Source organism: Nannospalax galili, unplaced genomic scaffold (genome assembly GCF_000622305.1).
Source record: "Nannospalax galili isolate Female #2095 unplaced genomic scaffold, S.galili_v1.0 scaffold389, whole genome shotgun sequence".
Lineage (NCBI taxonomy): Eukaryota > Metazoa > Chordata > Mammalia > Rodentia > Spalacidae > Nannospalax > Nannospalax galili.
Genome location: NW_008360310.1, coordinates 2,650,522 through 2,666,533, shown reverse-complemented (window position 1 = coordinate 2,666,533; position 16,012 = coordinate 2,650,522). Strand labels below are relative to the sequence as shown.

The 16,012-nt window shown below is 46.4% G+C and overlaps 1 protein-coding gene across 2 annotated transcripts in view; it reads left to right on the top strand.

The window, feature by feature from the left end:
• The window catches only part of Hk2 (hexokinase 2), a 63,577-nt gene that overhangs the window by 3,228 nt on the left and 44,337 nt on the right, over positions 1–16,012 (top strand). For both annotated transcript variants that reach the window (XM_029559429.1, XM_008824729.3), the window contains exon 2: positions 15,514–15,676. In XM_029559429.1, the coding sequence (XP_029415289.1) occupies positions 15,514–15,676 (163 nt within the window). The remainder of the gene's footprint in view (positions 1–15,513; positions 15,677–16,012) is intronic.

The window sequence follows — 16,012 nt, the reverse complement described above, 5'->3', positions numbered from 1 at the left end:
CCCCCCCCCCCCCCCCCCCCCGTTGGATTGAGCAATGCCATTCAATGGCTTTTCTCTCTGGGAGCTCTGGATTCACTTTTACTGACTTTCCCTTCTGACAGCTACAACTTTGTCAGCTGGTTTGTGGGAGTTTCTTCAATTCTAGTCTCTTCCCAGAGCTATACTGGAGTATTTCAAAAGCCTCTACAACTCTGTATTGGCTACTGCCAGCTAACTGCCAGCTCGGTTTCATTTTATTTTACATCTTTTCATTTCCCAAAGATATAAGCCACCAACCATTCTTCCTTTGTCATGCCTATTCGCATTAGATTGTTCTGCCTTGCCTGGCACATACAGCCTGGCTTTTCTCCACTTACCCTTCCATCTCAAGTGCTGCCTCTTTCACACTGCTTCCTGCTTTTTTTTGGTCTTTTTTGAGACAGGGTCTTCCTGTAGACCCAGCTGGCCTGGAACCCGATATGTAGACCAGGCTGGCCTTGAACTCAGAGATCTGCCTACCTCTGCCTCTGGGGTGTTGGGACTAAAGGCGGGCTCTGCTCTCTGCCTTTTATCTGCTCCTATTCTGCGTACCCAAGTGCGTCTCTGCACTTGAACTTGCATGTTGTTGGATGTTGTTGGTTTCATTCTGCATACATTAGGGTTGGAGTTCCTTCCTCATGGAGGGAGAATCCCACCTGTTCATTTGGTCAACCCAGTTTGGCACTTTGTGGAGGAGAGGGGTGGTGGGGTGGTGGAGTGGGTGGATCCTTCACTTGATGTGATGCCTGAGGCTGATCCTGGATGGGACAGAAGGCCTAGGAGCTGTAGTTTCAATCATCCCCATCAAGGCTTTTGTGTCCTGTTTTGGAGAGAGGAGTCAAGTAAGAATCACCAGTTAAAGCTGGGCATCGTGGCTCACACCTTTAATCCCAGCAGAGGCAGGCAGATCTCTGAGTTCAAGGCCAGTCTGGTCTACATACATAGGGAGTTCCAGGTGAGTTGGGGCTACAGGGAGACCCTGTCTCAAAAAGAACAAAACAAAAAACAAAAAAAATCAGTTAATTGTAGAATTGAGGTAAGAAATGTACCCCATCCTTGAGCCATTGACCAAATTCTCTTATTACCTAGACTGGTGACATTTAACTCCATCCTGTAATAGATAGATACAGCTTACTTAAATTCCTTATATGAAGAAGGGGTAGACTTCAGCTCTGGAGTTGGAATATCTTGAAAACAGAAAAGAGGCAAGGGTCTTAGGTAGCCCAGACTGGCCTAGAATTTGCCATGCAATTGAAGATGGTTTGAACTCCCATCTCCCAAGTGCTGGAGCTAATAGCTGTGCGTCACCTTGCTTAGCTTTTTTTTTGTGTGTGTGTGTGTGTGTGTGTGTGTGTGTGTGTGTGTGTGTGTGTAATCGCTTTTTAAAGCTGAACTTTCTAGCATCTTGAGGAGTTTGTGGGGCCATTTAGCTGTTTTCCAGGGAGAATCAGAGCAACCAAACCACAAAGTGAAAACTGTGGCAGCTAGAGTAAGGAAATCTGATACCCTTGAAACAAAACAAAACACAAAAACCCAAAATGCTCCAGAAAATGGGTTTCCTTTGTTATTTCTGATTTAAACGGGCAGTTCTTGATAAGAGGTTCTGTGTCATCCTGGAGTTTTAAAGTCAGCAAGTGTGGTTTATTTTTTAACACTGTGTGTTGTCTACCATTTCAAAGCATCAGGGACAGGGCCTAGCAAGTCATCCCAGACTTTAGTGCCTGTGTCTCACCTACATGCTCAGGATCACACTGGGTTTGCTGGCATTGAAGGTGGTGTTACTGTTTTTTTGGTCTTTTTGTGGTCCCAGCTGGTCTGGAATTCACTATGTAGACCAGGCTGGCCTTGAACTCCCAGGGATCCACCTGCCTCTGCCTCCCTAGTGCTGGGATCAAGGGCATGCGCCACCATGCCCGGCCTGTGTTATATATTTTTAAAGTCGTTTTCTCAACTTTGGTGCATTAAACATTTTGGATTAGAAAATTTTGTTTGTGAGGGGCTATTCCATGCTATCATTTTAATTAATTAATCAATAAGGGTAGGCTTACAAGATAGGACTGGTTGATGTCTGTGTTCTCAATTAGAAAATTGTGGGCAGTGCTTTTCTTCCTAGAGCCAGCTGGGAAGAAGTGTTCTCTCCCGTGGTCATGTGGGAGTTTACTGCCTGACTTCCAGACAAGGCAGGCTGACTTGAGCTATGAAGAAGAGAGGCTGGTGACTTCTGCCCTGGGGCAGACACAGCCCCGTAGTTCTTGGGAGAGACAGCAAGATGGAGTTGAAACAAGCATTGGCAGCTTGGGCCAGCTAGGAAATTTCCTCTAAATTACTTTCCTTCTGGTTTTCTGGGAGAAGTGGCACCCCCAATTGAGGGTTTTGGGTACCAGCTGGTGCACCCCAAGTTGAAGCATCTTCCTTAGCTGTATCGAATGATCATAAATTCTGATTCTTTGCCCTTGAAGACCCCTGCATTCCCCCATGCAGTAACTAGCTTCCAGTAATGCCTTCCCCAGTGATCAGGAGGGCAGAGGATCCCCAGGGCTGTTCCCTTGGGAATTAGCTTACCCTTTCATCAGCCCCACACTCTGGCTTCTCACTGGAGAAAACCATCCAGGTGACCTGTGCTTGAGTCATAGCACCAGGACATGGTAGGCAAGGGTCCCCTGGACTCCTGGAGGACCACAGGACTGCCGGGGATAGTCATGCCCTCATTCTTTAGGTTCATTAGGTGAGGGCTCATTGGCCATCTTTGGCCATAGCAGAACTCTTTGCCTCGTGAAATTCAGACCTGGGTTGTTGAGGGTGTTCACTCTTACTGACATTGTAGAGTCCCAGTTCTTAACAATGTTCTAGTCGTTCTCTGTAGGGAACCCACAGTCTTCACATTCACATTTCTTTATTATTTCTTTAGGTACTGAGGATTAAACTCAAGGTCTGCTGCAACTAGGCAAGTGCTATACCACTGAACTATATTCCCAGCTTACCACTCTTTATCTTTTGTGTATGTGTTGGGGGTGGTGGGGTGGTGAGGCAGTCTCATAATATAGCCCAGACTGGGTTGGAACTCACTATATAGCTCAGGCTAGCCCCAGACTCAACACCAATTCTTCTGCCTCAGACTTGAGTGTTAGCCTTATGGATATGATCCACCACGCCCAGTTCTAACCCTTGCATATCTGGAATAGCTTTTGTCTTATCCTGTTTGGTGTCTGGGCCCTGGGAGCAAAGAATCTCATTTTATAGATGGCTGTGACTCTTAGTACTTCTGTCTATATAGATCTCTTCACATTCCTTTTCTGGAGGGACTTGGTGAAGCCTTATCTCAGAGCCAAGCAGGAGAGTGAGTCTGGCTGTCAGAATTTGGTGCAGGAGCCCATGGGGATAGGGGACACTTGGGGGCCTAGGGGTAGTCCATAATGTTAAAGGACCTTATTCCCATCCTTTCCTTTTGATGTGTATGGTCTGATAAAGGAAGGAATCAAGGCAGATAAACCACCTGACTGCTTTAATTAGTGTTAAATGAAGGCATTTGAGGCTGTCTTTCCTTCTTTCCCAGTTGAGAGGCTCCTTCTGCCTCCCTTCACATTTTCCTGTCTCAGCACCTTACATGAAGGCTTCTACCTATGATGCATCTGTTCCTACTCACCGTTAAAAGTCTTTATTTGGTGTAGAGAGGTTGAGGCAGGGTCTCACACTATAGCCCAGCTGGCCTGGAACTCATTATGTGGTTCGGGCTGGCCTTGAACTTGCAGTAATCCTTCTGCCCCAGCCTTCCTCCCAAGTTCTGGGATCATGTGTGGATCACAAGCTCTCCCATGAAGATCTTAAAGAAACTTTGCTGCTAAGAACTGACCCCTCAGACACATCACTGTAGTAACTCCAGCCACAGTCTAGCTGTATTGCAGAGGAGGTGCTTTTATTATGTCATTCAGGTAAGACACCAGGACAGTGCTTTGCTCAAGAGCAAGGCAGAATTCAAACCCAGGTGGTTTAACTCCAGAGCCCATTCAGTTAACCTCCAGCACAGAGTAGCCTGGGACAACTGGAGATGGGTAACTGAGTTTATTATAGAGTTATGAGTCAGGTGTCAATTAGAAAGGGACTTCCAGATCATGTCATCCAAGCCCTTCCTTTTACAGTTGAAGAAACCACCTGCTGTGTAGTAGGGACCAGCCCAAGCTCTCCTAGGAGAAGCTCCGGATCTGGAACCCAGGTTCCGGATACCTGTCCTGTTTCTTTTCAACACCATCTGTGTAGTGTGATCTGTTATCTTTGGGTGTGAGTTCCTCCCAAGCAAAGTCTTGATTTACTTTGTGGCCTGTCTGTTCCTGTGGGACTTTATTGCCCAAACTGGGCCTCCTTTGAGAGTGAAGGCCGCCACTCCTCACAGCCTTGTCCTTTCTGCAGGTGTATACTGAGGTGGTCTTGGGCACTTGAGAGTGTAAGGGTTTCTTGAAAGCCTGTGGTTGGGTGGGAGTTCCAGGCTGGACATGGAGCAGAGGGACAGACCTAGAGAGAGTTGGTCCAGCAGGTGGACAGTGGCAGGAGACAGGAGTTGGGAGAGCCAAGCTTCTGTGGATTGGGAAGCCTGGGGCTGTCCAGGGAAGGCACAACTTCACCTTTAGGGAACATAGCAGGGGAGGCAGAAGAACAGGGGAAATGATGTCAGCATCTCATAGTGAGAGCACTGGCCAGAAGAGCAAGGTCAGACACAAGCACCTGCCGGTCTGGAGTAGAATAGCTAGCCCTTTCTATTCTTGGCATTGCCATAGTCCCTTGTAGGGAACTATCGCCAAGACTGCATGTATGAAAGTGCATCTGTGTCATGCAGTGCCCACAGAGAACAGAAGAAGGCATCAGATCCCCTGAAACTGGAGTTACGATGGTTGTTAGCTGCTAAGCGGGTGCTGGGAATCGAACCTGGGTCCTCTTCAATAGCAGCCAGTGCTCTTAACTGCTGAGCCATCTCTTCAGTCCCTAGCAAGACTTCTTGAGCACCTACTTTGTCTTAAGTAAAGCAGCTGGCATCACAAATATACCATAGATTTAGTTGGTGCCTTTAGTCTTCTGCAACCAGTGAAGATGAAAGGAACAAGGTGTCTACAACTGAGATCCCTTCACATTCATGTTTACTGAAGCCCTGTTCATAACAGCCAAGTTACATTCACTCGAGATGTGCATCAGCAAATGAGTGGGTAAAAAAAGTGGCACGGGCAGGGTGGCGCATGCCTTTAATCCCAACACTCGGGAGGCAGAGGCAGGCGGATCTCTTGAGTTCAAGGCCAGCCTGGTCTACCTAGTGAGTTTCTGGCCAGCTGGGGCTACAAGGAGACCCTGCTGCAAAAAGACCATAAAAAAAAAAAAAAAGTGACAGATACACATGAAATTTTATTGTATCATCGAGAAGAATGAAATTATGTCTTGTAGGAAAATGGATGGAACTGGAGATCATCATGCTAATCAAAATAAAAAAAATAATGTTTTCTCCCATGTGCAGAATCTAGATTTTTTTAAAAACCACATATATGACATGAACATGTACAGGGGAGATGATGTAGGAACAGGAAGGGCACCAGCAGGAGTAGGTGTGGGCAAGAGGGCAATGGGGTGATATGAGCAGAGTACATGATGTACATGTGCGGAACTGTCCTCATGAAACCCACCATTTCTTACAGTAAATGAATAGTCACTAATTTAAAAAAGAAAAGAGAAGAAGTTGTGTGGTATCATACCTAAAACCATAGCACTTGAGTGGCTGGAGCAGGAGAATTGCCTGATTTGAAGCTAGCCTGGGCAATATTCTCAAAAGCACAAGCCAACAAAAAAAGTGATTGCAAGTCCATATTTTACTGCAGCAAAACAAACCACTCATCTGCCCTTACCTTCATTTTGCTTTTTTTTTTTTGAGACAGGGTCTCCCTGTAGCCCCAGCTAGCCTGGGACTTGCTATGTAGACCAGGCTGGCCTTGAACTCACAAAGACCCACCTGCCTTTGCCTCCTGAGTGCTGGGATTAAAGGTGTGTGCCACCATATCCAGCTCCTCACCTTTACTTTGTCATTATTCTAGTATCTGCCTCTTGCTGCACACTGAGCCTCTTATTGGCAGACACTGCCATCTCCTTTACCCTGGTATCGTCTGTGCCCAGCCATGGCACACTTGATCTTGTGTGCTTAATCAGTGTTCATGGGTAAATGGACAGAGACAGGGTCAGGTCTGTCTGGGTTTCATTCCTTGCAGTTGCCCTCCAGCCAGGATGAAATGCTTGGGGACTGAAGGGTGTGGGCTAGATGTCCTCAAAGCCCATCGCTTGGCTGACAGGTGTTGCCACCTGGGTCTGCCGTCTCATTCTATGTGGAATGAGGCACTGTGAGACACACATGTGAGAGTGAGAACTGGCCAAGCAGGAAGGCCTGTGACTCACCACAGGGCTACAGGATCTTGGAGGAGTGGCCTGCACACAGGGCTCCACATTCCAACGCTGCCTCTGGCTTATGAGCTTGCCATGCGTCAGAGCTGGAGTCGCCCCAAGGTGGCAGGGCGACCGGTGAGGGGCCTCCTCTTTCTAGTTGAGGAAAGTGTTCAGCAGATCTGTTACTTTCGGTCAGCTGGCTTTAAAAAGGACCCCTCTTCTTACAGGACCTGCGCTCTGTTGCCATCTCTTGCTTGACTCTTTTCCTCCTAAGTTAGAGACATCTGCCCTTGTCTTGGCAACTTTACAGCATAAATTTGCTGCTCTCAAGCCTTGGCCTTGTTGGGAGGAGTCCAAAAGAGCGTTATTAGTGAGGTCACGGATAGCAGTCGCCCAGCTTTCCCAGGACAGACACACCCATGACCTAGGTTGGGGCATCTGGTGACCACCGGATGTGTGGGTCCTGCCAGGGACTAGGCTTGTGGTTTGGGGAAGCTTCTCCAAGCCTCGGTTTCCTCATCAACAGTTGACAATAAAACGTTGCCAAAGAAATAATGCAAAAAAAAAAAAGAAAAAAAATCTCGAAGTTACGCTGCAAGCCTGTGTTAGCACAACATCACCGGAAGGCTGTGTGGCTGGGTTTGAAGTAGGACATTGTCTTCTTTTGACCGCTTTGATCTCCTTTGACTGCATAGTAGGTAGGCTAGGGGCAAATTTGTGCTGTCTGCTTTTTGATTCTCCCTTTTAAAAATCTTTTAAATGCAAGGTTTTACTATGTAACACAGGTTGGCCTTGAACTCAAAATCATCCAGTCTTAGCCTCCTGAGTACTGGAATTACAGAAGTGTGCTACCATGCCTGGTTTCCTCCTGGTGTGTGTGTGTGTGTGTGTGTGTGTGTGTGTGTGTGTGTGTTGTGTATTTTTGAAAAGTTTAAAAAATCTATTTATTTATGTGTATGTGTATGCATGTAGGTACAGGTGCCTGAGGCGGCCAAGAGAGGGCATCGGATCTGGAGTTGGAGTTACAGGCAGTTGTGAGCCCCCCCACATGAGTGCTGGGAACTGAAGTCTCATTCTCTGGAAGAGCAGCAAGTGTTCTTAATCATTGAGCCACCTTTCTAGGCCATATATACATATATTTTTAAATTACGTTTAGTTTTGTGTGTGTGTGTGTACGTGCTGTGGTGTACGTGCCGTGGTGGATGTCAGAGGACAGCTTTCGGAAGTCCGTTCTCATCTTCCTTGTGGGTTCCTGGGAATTGTAGTCAGGCTTGGTAACAAGCGCCTTTGCCTGCTGAGCCACCTCACAGGCCCTGATGTATTCTTAATTAACTTTGCAGTACTGGGAATCAAACCTAGTGCCTCTCACATGCTAGGCAAGTGCTTTACCCCACTGAGTTATATCCTCAATCTTTTTCTGAGACAAGGTTTCATGGACCAAGGCTGGTCTCAAATTCATTATGTAGCAGAGGCTGGCTTTGAACTCCTGAGCCTCCAGGTCTCTTCATATTTTGCTCTGATGTTTTGAAGCTGGTACTGTCACTTTCTTGTCCTATTTGATCACCTCAAGTCACCCTTCTGCCAGGAGGGCATGCCCTATAGAAATGACTGCTGATCATTTGGTCATTCATGTATGATTTATTTTCTACCTACTTCCTGAAAGGATTTGGTGATTTAGATCAGCTTTCAGTAAAACGATTTCTAGAACAAGTAACTGAAAGGGCAGAGATGATCACTAACAACTCTATAGTGTAAGGAGAGTTACCTACAGTTGAGCAGAGCTTTGAGCTTCCTGACAGTCAAGGCAAACAGGACATGGCTCTTCTGGAACCTGTATTTTCATTTCATTTCATTAGCAAGAAGTACCCATGTATGCAGCCAAACTCTGTCCTGACACTAAACCCTACAGGGGACTGACTGGCCAAGGATTAGTCAGCTACACAGGGGGTTTACATAGTGGAGTGGTCTTTGTGGTCCTTCCTTTCTAAAATTTCTGTTTTGTTTTCTTTTTGATATATGGTCTTGCTTTGTAGCCCGGGCTGGCTTTGAACTTGTGATCCTCCTGCATTAGCTTTCTCAGTGCTGAGATTGTAGATGTGAGCCACCCCGCCTGCTTGTACATTGTTTCCGTGACATGGAACAATGGTCTTGAGTATGTCACTTATGGGCACTTAAAGGGTTGGATGTCAATGGCTTCCCCTTTGGGGTGTTACTTGATAAAGAATATGGATAGGTTTAGTTTCTCTTTAGAGATTTACCTCCATCCTAAACCCTGGGAAGGAAGAGTCCTATCAGACTGGTGTGCTGTGGGAAAAAATGAAATTGACCCAAATTGCTCAATGAGGAAATTCTAATCTCTTCAACTTCAAATAGTTGCTATCAGTCAGAAGTTCTATCTGTAACACACACCCTGCCTGGGAAGCAGGGCAGCTTTCCCAGGTCCTGGCCAGCTCTCCTCACCTTCCCCAGCTTGGAAGGGAAGTGCTTCCACTTCTCCTCCTCCCACCCAGATTGAGACTTCCCATTTCCCCCACCCCAGGCCACTTGCCCACCTCAGAAAGAGACAAGAGCTGGGAACAAGAATCAGGTTCTATTGTTAAGACTTAAGTGTGATTAAATAGTGTTGAGAAATGTCCTTGGCTCTCTGAGTGTGTTGATTGGCAGAGAGAATTCTGGAAGAGGAAGGGGTGGAAAGAAAAGAGGCAGCGGCATAAAACTTTGTATTTGGCACCTCAACTAGCTTTGACCTTGGGGATTTGTGACCCCTCTTCTTCTGAACTGGGCTTGGTGGTGAACACCCGTCATTTCTTCTGGAGGCAAATTCAGGGGGATCTCTGAGTAAGAGGCCAGCCAGGTTTGCCTAGTGAGATCCTGCCTCTGAGAGAAAAAAAAGAAGTCCGAAGAGAAGGCTCAGCAGGTAAGAGCACTGGCTACTCTTGGAGAGGACCCAGGTTTGGTTCCCAACACCCACTTGGCAGTTAACAACCCTCTAGTTACTCCAATTTCAGGAGATATGACACCATCTTCTGGCCTCTGTTGGAACTGCACACATGTTGTGCACTTACATACATGTAGGCAAAACTCATGCACATTAAAAACATTTTTTTTTTTAAAATTAAAATGTAACCTTTCCAATACTGCACACCTGCGAGAATGCTGCAGCTTGGATTTGCAAAATGACTTTTCTGGTACCAAGGCCTTGCTTTTGTGAGGATTGACCAGAATGCTTCTAACATCTTAAATCTCTTTTCAGCAAGTGCAAACTTTGTCTTTCCAAGCCCCAGAAACAGGTCAATACAGGGTTATTTCACAGGGATGCACTTGGCCTAATGTCCTAAATTTCTTTTTCTTCTTTTTTTCCCTTCCTTCCTTCCTTCCTTCCTTCCTTCCTTCCTTCCTTCCTTTCTTTCTCTTCCTTCCTTCCTTCTTTCCTTCCCCCTCCCCTCCCCCCTCCTCCCTTCCCTTTTCCCTTCCCTTCCCTTGTGTGTGTGCGCACATGTGTGTGGAGGCCAGAGGACAACCTTAGGTATTCTTTCTCAATTGCAGTTCATCTTCCCCCAACCCCCTCAGGTTCTTAGTGGCCCAGAACTTGCTAATTAGGCTAGGCTGGCTGGTCAGCAGCCCCAGCAATCCTGCCTGCACCTCTACAGTGCTGGGGTTACAAGTGCATGCCATCATACCTGGCTTTTTTAAACATGGGTTCTGGGGCTGGAATCATGGGTTCTGGAACTCAGGCTTCAGGTCCTCATGCTTGTCCACTGGGTTATGCTTATCTCCTCAGTCTGTCCCTACCACCTCTCTCTCTCTCTCTCTCTCTCTCTCTCTCTCTCTCTCTCTCTCTCTTTTCTTTTTTGACGCAGTGCCCAGACAGGCCTGGAACTTGCTCTGTAGCTGGCGCTATCTTCCACCTCGAAATCATCCTACCTTAGCCTCTTGAGTGCTGAGATTACAGGCTTAAGGCACCATGCCTGACTTACTGCTAGCTTTCAAAGACCTATAGCAGAATAGAAAAAGAACCTTAGGTAGTGTTGGCTAGAACCTGCCAATCATTATCACGTTATTGTCACTGTGGAAACCTGCCCCAGACAAAGGTGAGGATATTGGAGCTCCCCCTCCCCCCATAGCCTTTAGTCATTCTGGAGTATTGTTTGGAGCCCAGGTTACCCTCAAACCTGATATGTGGCAAAGGATAACAGTGAACTGTTCCTCCTGCCAAAGTGTTGTGATCATCAGAATGTACCATCAGGCCCTTGGGGCTTCTTAATGCTTCAGAAAATGTCCCCCTGTGATTCTGAATTGCAGCCAAGTTTGGGAACTCTTATCACAAGTAGCAGAATGGAGATCCAGCAGAAGGCATCAGAAGGCTGATTTAGCTGTGATTGAGGACAAGCTTTCTAAACTCTGGTCAAGAATGGAGCTAGGAGAAGTAGCTGGCCTCCCACATCACTCAACAATCAAGAAAATGCTCCACAGCCATGGCCATAGGCCAATCCAATGCAATGGAGGCAATTCCCCAATTGAGGCTCCCTCAACCCAAGTGTGTCACAACTAAAGCTATCCAGCACACCCACCCAGCATTGATGTGGGTTCTGGGCATCTGAATTCCCTGTCATTAGGCTTGTACTGCAAAGGCTTTAACCACTGAGCCATCTCCCCAGCACCACATTTGTTTTATTTTATTTAAAAATTATTTATTTTTTAATCTATTCTCTCTTTCCACCATGTTGGTTGTGCAGGTCAAACTCAGGTCATCAGGCTTGGTGGCAAGTGCCTTTACCCATCAAGCCATCTCTCTAGCCCTCACATTTGAATTTATTTATTTATATATCCTTTTAAATTTTTTTATAGTTAAAACAATTATTTTTATTTTAAGTATATGGAGTATTTTGCTGCTTGTATATAAGTGCACCACGTGCATGCAATGCCCACAGAGGCTAGAGGTGGGCATTGGATCCCCTGGAACTGAAGTTACAGACAGTTGTTAGCTGCCACGTGGGTACTGGAAGCTGAACCTGGGTCCTCTGCAAGAGCAGCCATTGTTCTTAACTGCTGAGCCATTTCTCCAGCCCCCACTCCCCCAGTTTGCTTTAAGCACCCATTCCCTGTCCTTTGGCTTCTCACATGAGGTAGAGAACCCAAGGTCCTAGCAATAGCTAAGAAGCCACAGGGTAGGCAGGGAGTCCCACCCCACATTCGGAAGGCACACAGGACAAGCGGTGGGGGATGGTCCTGAAGGCTGGCTCTTCAGCCAGACTTTTGTTTGACCCTCACTCTGTCCCTCACCTATTGAAGGTGTCTATCAAACAGGGCTGGAGAAGTTCTAGCAGAAGACATCGGAGATCTCGTCACAGGAGGAACCTGAGGTTGACAAGCGAAGTTTGAGAAATGTTTAACTACCTTTAATGGTCAATATTGTCATTACTATTTTTTTTAATTTTATTATTTTTATGTGTATGAGTGTTATGTCCGCATGTATGTAAGTGCACCTGTGTTGTGCAATGCTGGAGGAGAAAAGAGGCTGTTGGATCCCCTGGAACTGGAGTTACAGGCAGTTGTTAGCTGCCGTGTGGGTGCTGGAATTCGAGCCCAGGTCTTCTGCAAGAACAACCAGTGTTCTTAACCAGTGAGCCATCTCTCCAGTCCCTTGTCATTACCATTTTTATCTGCTACTAAAAAGTGATTATGATCCACTGAGCAAAGGGCGGCCTTTTAGCTTTATTCTTTGAAAGTTAAGAATGAGAAATATCAGCAATTAAAACCTCAAAGATGGGTTTAGGTGAATAGGTCCATTTCCATTCTGGACCTCCCCATAAAAATGCCTTGCATGGTGTTGGTGTGTACTTATAATCCCAGTGCCGTGGGGAGGCAGAGCCAGGATCCCTGGGGCTCACTTGGCCCTAGTCTAGCCTAATTGGTGAGCTCCATGTCACTAAGAAACTCTTTGTCTCAAAGGAGGTATATAAAGGAAGCTGTCTTCCATCCTGTGTACACACACACACACACACACACACACACACACAACTTCTCTCTCTAGGGGAAATAGTAAGGTAGGGACTCCAATGTCACATTTGTGACCATGTCCAGAGAAGGGTCTGCTGCCCCTGACCTGCCAGGCCAGCTGTCTTCATGTCTGTGTTGGAGGATTCCTGGATGTACTCGGATACCCTCTCCCTTCTGGGAAGTGGCTGCGAGTCATAGCTCTGGGCAGTATTGAGTCACAAGGGTAAATGACTAATGCTCTTGTGTAGTGATTGGTAGCTTAAGGTTAAGTGCCTTTTGAATGGGTTTATCAGGATGTAACCAGGAGCATTTGTAAATATTTGTTTCCAAATTGTGGACTAGGTATTTAGTGGGCAAGGAAAAGGCTCAGGTCCCTAGAATAGCAGGGACTCCCCTGCATACTCTGTGGAGCGAGGCCTGCAGGGCTGGCAGGGGATGATGGTCTGGACTTGTAGGTTTAGGGACCTTGAGGCAGGAAGGGCAACTTGAATTTGAATAAAAGGTGGCATCAAAGACAAGACCCATGCCAACTCAGTCAGATAAGGGCCCAGAGTGGAGTGAGGGAAATGGGTGGCGGGCTGGCCCTAGCCTGGGAACTGTTGAAAACTGATTGCTGCTGGGTGAGGGGGAATAGCCTTCCATAAGACATCTAGATAGGCTGACTAGACTCCAGTGGATGAACTTGTACTGAAGGACATCTGGGTACAGATGCTCTACCTGATGGGGTTTGACATGTATGGCAGGATACATGAAGTCTGACAGGGGAGGTGTAGGGGAGCATGGGTCGGGGAGGTGATCTGAATTTGATCAAGTACTGTTGAATGAAATGTACAAAAGTGTATGCAGGACATGATGGTGCAGGCCTTTAATCCCAGCAGGCAGAGGCAGAGGCAGGAGGATCTCTGAGTTTGAGGCCAGCCTGGTCTACAAAGTGAGTTCCAGGCCAGATGGGACTACAGGGAGAACCTGTCTCAAAAATACAAAAAAAGTGCAATAAAAAATATTTTTTTAAAAAAAATGCTGATCAAAAGATAACTCAGAATTGTCATTTAAGTGCCCAGTGATAACTGTTTGAATAGATAAATAATGCTTAATCTGATGAATCTGATTAAATGTTGCAAAAAAGAAAGGAATCTGCACAGAGGGCCAGGCCATTCCCTGCACTTAGGAGGTGGGCAGAGGCCACATCATGTGGGTGGGTAGGATGGCATGTGTATTTTTTTTTTAATCAGGCTGGCCTCAAACTTACAGAAATCAGCTTGCCTCTGCCTCCCAAGTTCTGGGACCAAAGGAGTAAGTCATACCATATCCAGAGAGTTTTATTTTTCTCCTGTGGATGCCACTGATAGATTTCTAACAAGGAAACTAGAGAGTCTGGCTTGGGGTTGGAAAACTAATGGAAAAGCTAAAAATAGAACTGAGATTTGTGGAAATCCAAGGAAGAGGTGGTGGCTTGTTGGTCCTAGGGTGAGGGGTGATGGAACTGTCCTGACTGGCCCAATAATGGCTGTGGGAGGTGCAGGCTTAGCTGGACAGCAAGGCATGAGAGTGGATGATGAGCCTCTGCTCCAGGCTGCTATTAGGTGTTTTCATTTATTTACCTTACTTGAAAAGAACTCTCCTCTCCCCAACTGCCTTTTACCCAGTTTGCTATTTGCTAGAAATAAAATCAGGCCTGTTTTTTTATTGTTTTTGTCTTATGAGGTAAGAGTCCTGTAGCTTATTGGCCTCAAGCTTGTGTGTTAGAGGATGACGTTAAACTCTAGATTCTTCTTCACCTCTGGGTAGTGTTAGAATTTCAGACAAGCACACTTGGCCTCAGTTGCTGTGTGTGTGTGTGTGTGTGTGTGTGTGTGTGTGTGTGTGTTTTAAATTTTTGTTTGTCTTTTGCTGTGCTGGGGGAGTCAACCAGAGCCTTGTAGATGCTAGGCAAGTGTTCTATCACTGAGCTACATACAGCCTTAGCCTTATGTGTTTATTTTTGAGACAAGGTCTTATGATGTAGCTCTAGTTGGTCTAGAACTTATGATTGTTCTGCCTCTGCCTCCCAAGTGCTGGGATTACAGGTATGTTCCAGCGCACCCTGTTCTGTATAGAGTATTTTTTTAAAAAATCTTTTTTGAGATGGAATCTCGCTGTGGCTCTAGATGGCCTGGAACTCACTATGTAGACCAGGCTGGCCTTGATATCACAAAGGTCTGCCTGCCTCTGCCTTGAGAATGCTGAGATTAAAGGTGTGTGCCACCACACCTGCCTCCTCTGTTAATAGTCTTTAATAATCACTTGTAGCTTTGGGTGGTGGTTTACCTGTAATCCCAACACTGGTGGCTGAGACAAGAGGACTTTCTTGAGTTCCAGGCCAGCCTGGGCTACAAAGTGAGACCTTGTCTCAAAAGCAAGCAAACAGCTTCCTCCAAACTCCCGAACAAACCCCCCAAATACCTTATTTTATTATTTATTTATTTATTATTTATTATTTATTATTTATTTGAGACAGAGTCTCCCTGTAGCCCCAGCTGGCCTGGAACTTGCTATGTGGACCAGGCTGGCCTTGATCTCACAGAGATTCCCCTGCCTCTGCATCCTGACTGCTGGGATTAAAGGTGTGTGCCACCATACCCAGCCTAAAAAAATTATTACTGTGTATATCTGAGGTGTATATATGGCACACGTATGGAAGTTCTCGATGCCATGACTTCTGGAGATTGCACTCGGTTGTTGTACCATGCTTGCATGCAAGTACTTTTCTCCACCAAGCCATCTTACTGTCTCCAAACCTCACCTTCTACCCATAGGTTTTATTTTTATTTTTTAAGATAGGGATCAATACCCAGAGAGAGAAAATGGGGGAAGAGAAGAGGGAGGGAGGGAGGGAGAGAGAGAGAGAAAACACAAAAGTCAGCTTCTAAATATATAGTTAGAGCTGTTCTAGAACTTGGGGTCCAGTTGTCTCTGCCTCCTGAGTGCTAGGGTTGCATGCCAGGCTAGAGTTTTTCTTTTGAATGACTGAGTGGTATTTCATAACCTGCATCTCCATTATAATTTATTTAACCCATCCATCTCTATTCTTGTTTTTCCCACTTTCAGGTTGACCAATATCTCTACCACATGCGCCTCTCTGATGAGACCCTTCTGGAGATTTCTAGGCGGTTCCGGAAGGAAATGGAGAAAGGTCTTGGAGCCACCACACACCCTACTGCAACTGTGAAGATGCTGCCCACCTTTGTGAGGTCAACTCCGGATGGGACAGGTATTGTGCTGGGGGGTTGGAGGTAACTGGCTCCGAGTGCTCCTGGACTGGAAAGCCATTTGGTTGCCTTTGATCAGGGACACAGAGAACTCTTTCAGTCATAGATTCGTGGTTTCACTGTTAGAACACAGGTTGGTGCAGGTAGTTGAACGGGAGGCTGTGGGGGTGGGATGGTCACCTGGCAGCTAGGCAGCCAAGGTCAAAACCCTTTGCTAGTCCTCCCAGGACACTGCTCACAGCCATTCATTTTCTGCTCATGTGCTAAGCAATGCTTCTTAGCTCAACTTGGGTCTTCAGTTCTACACAGATGGCCCGCAGTGGTGGTGGTGAACCGTG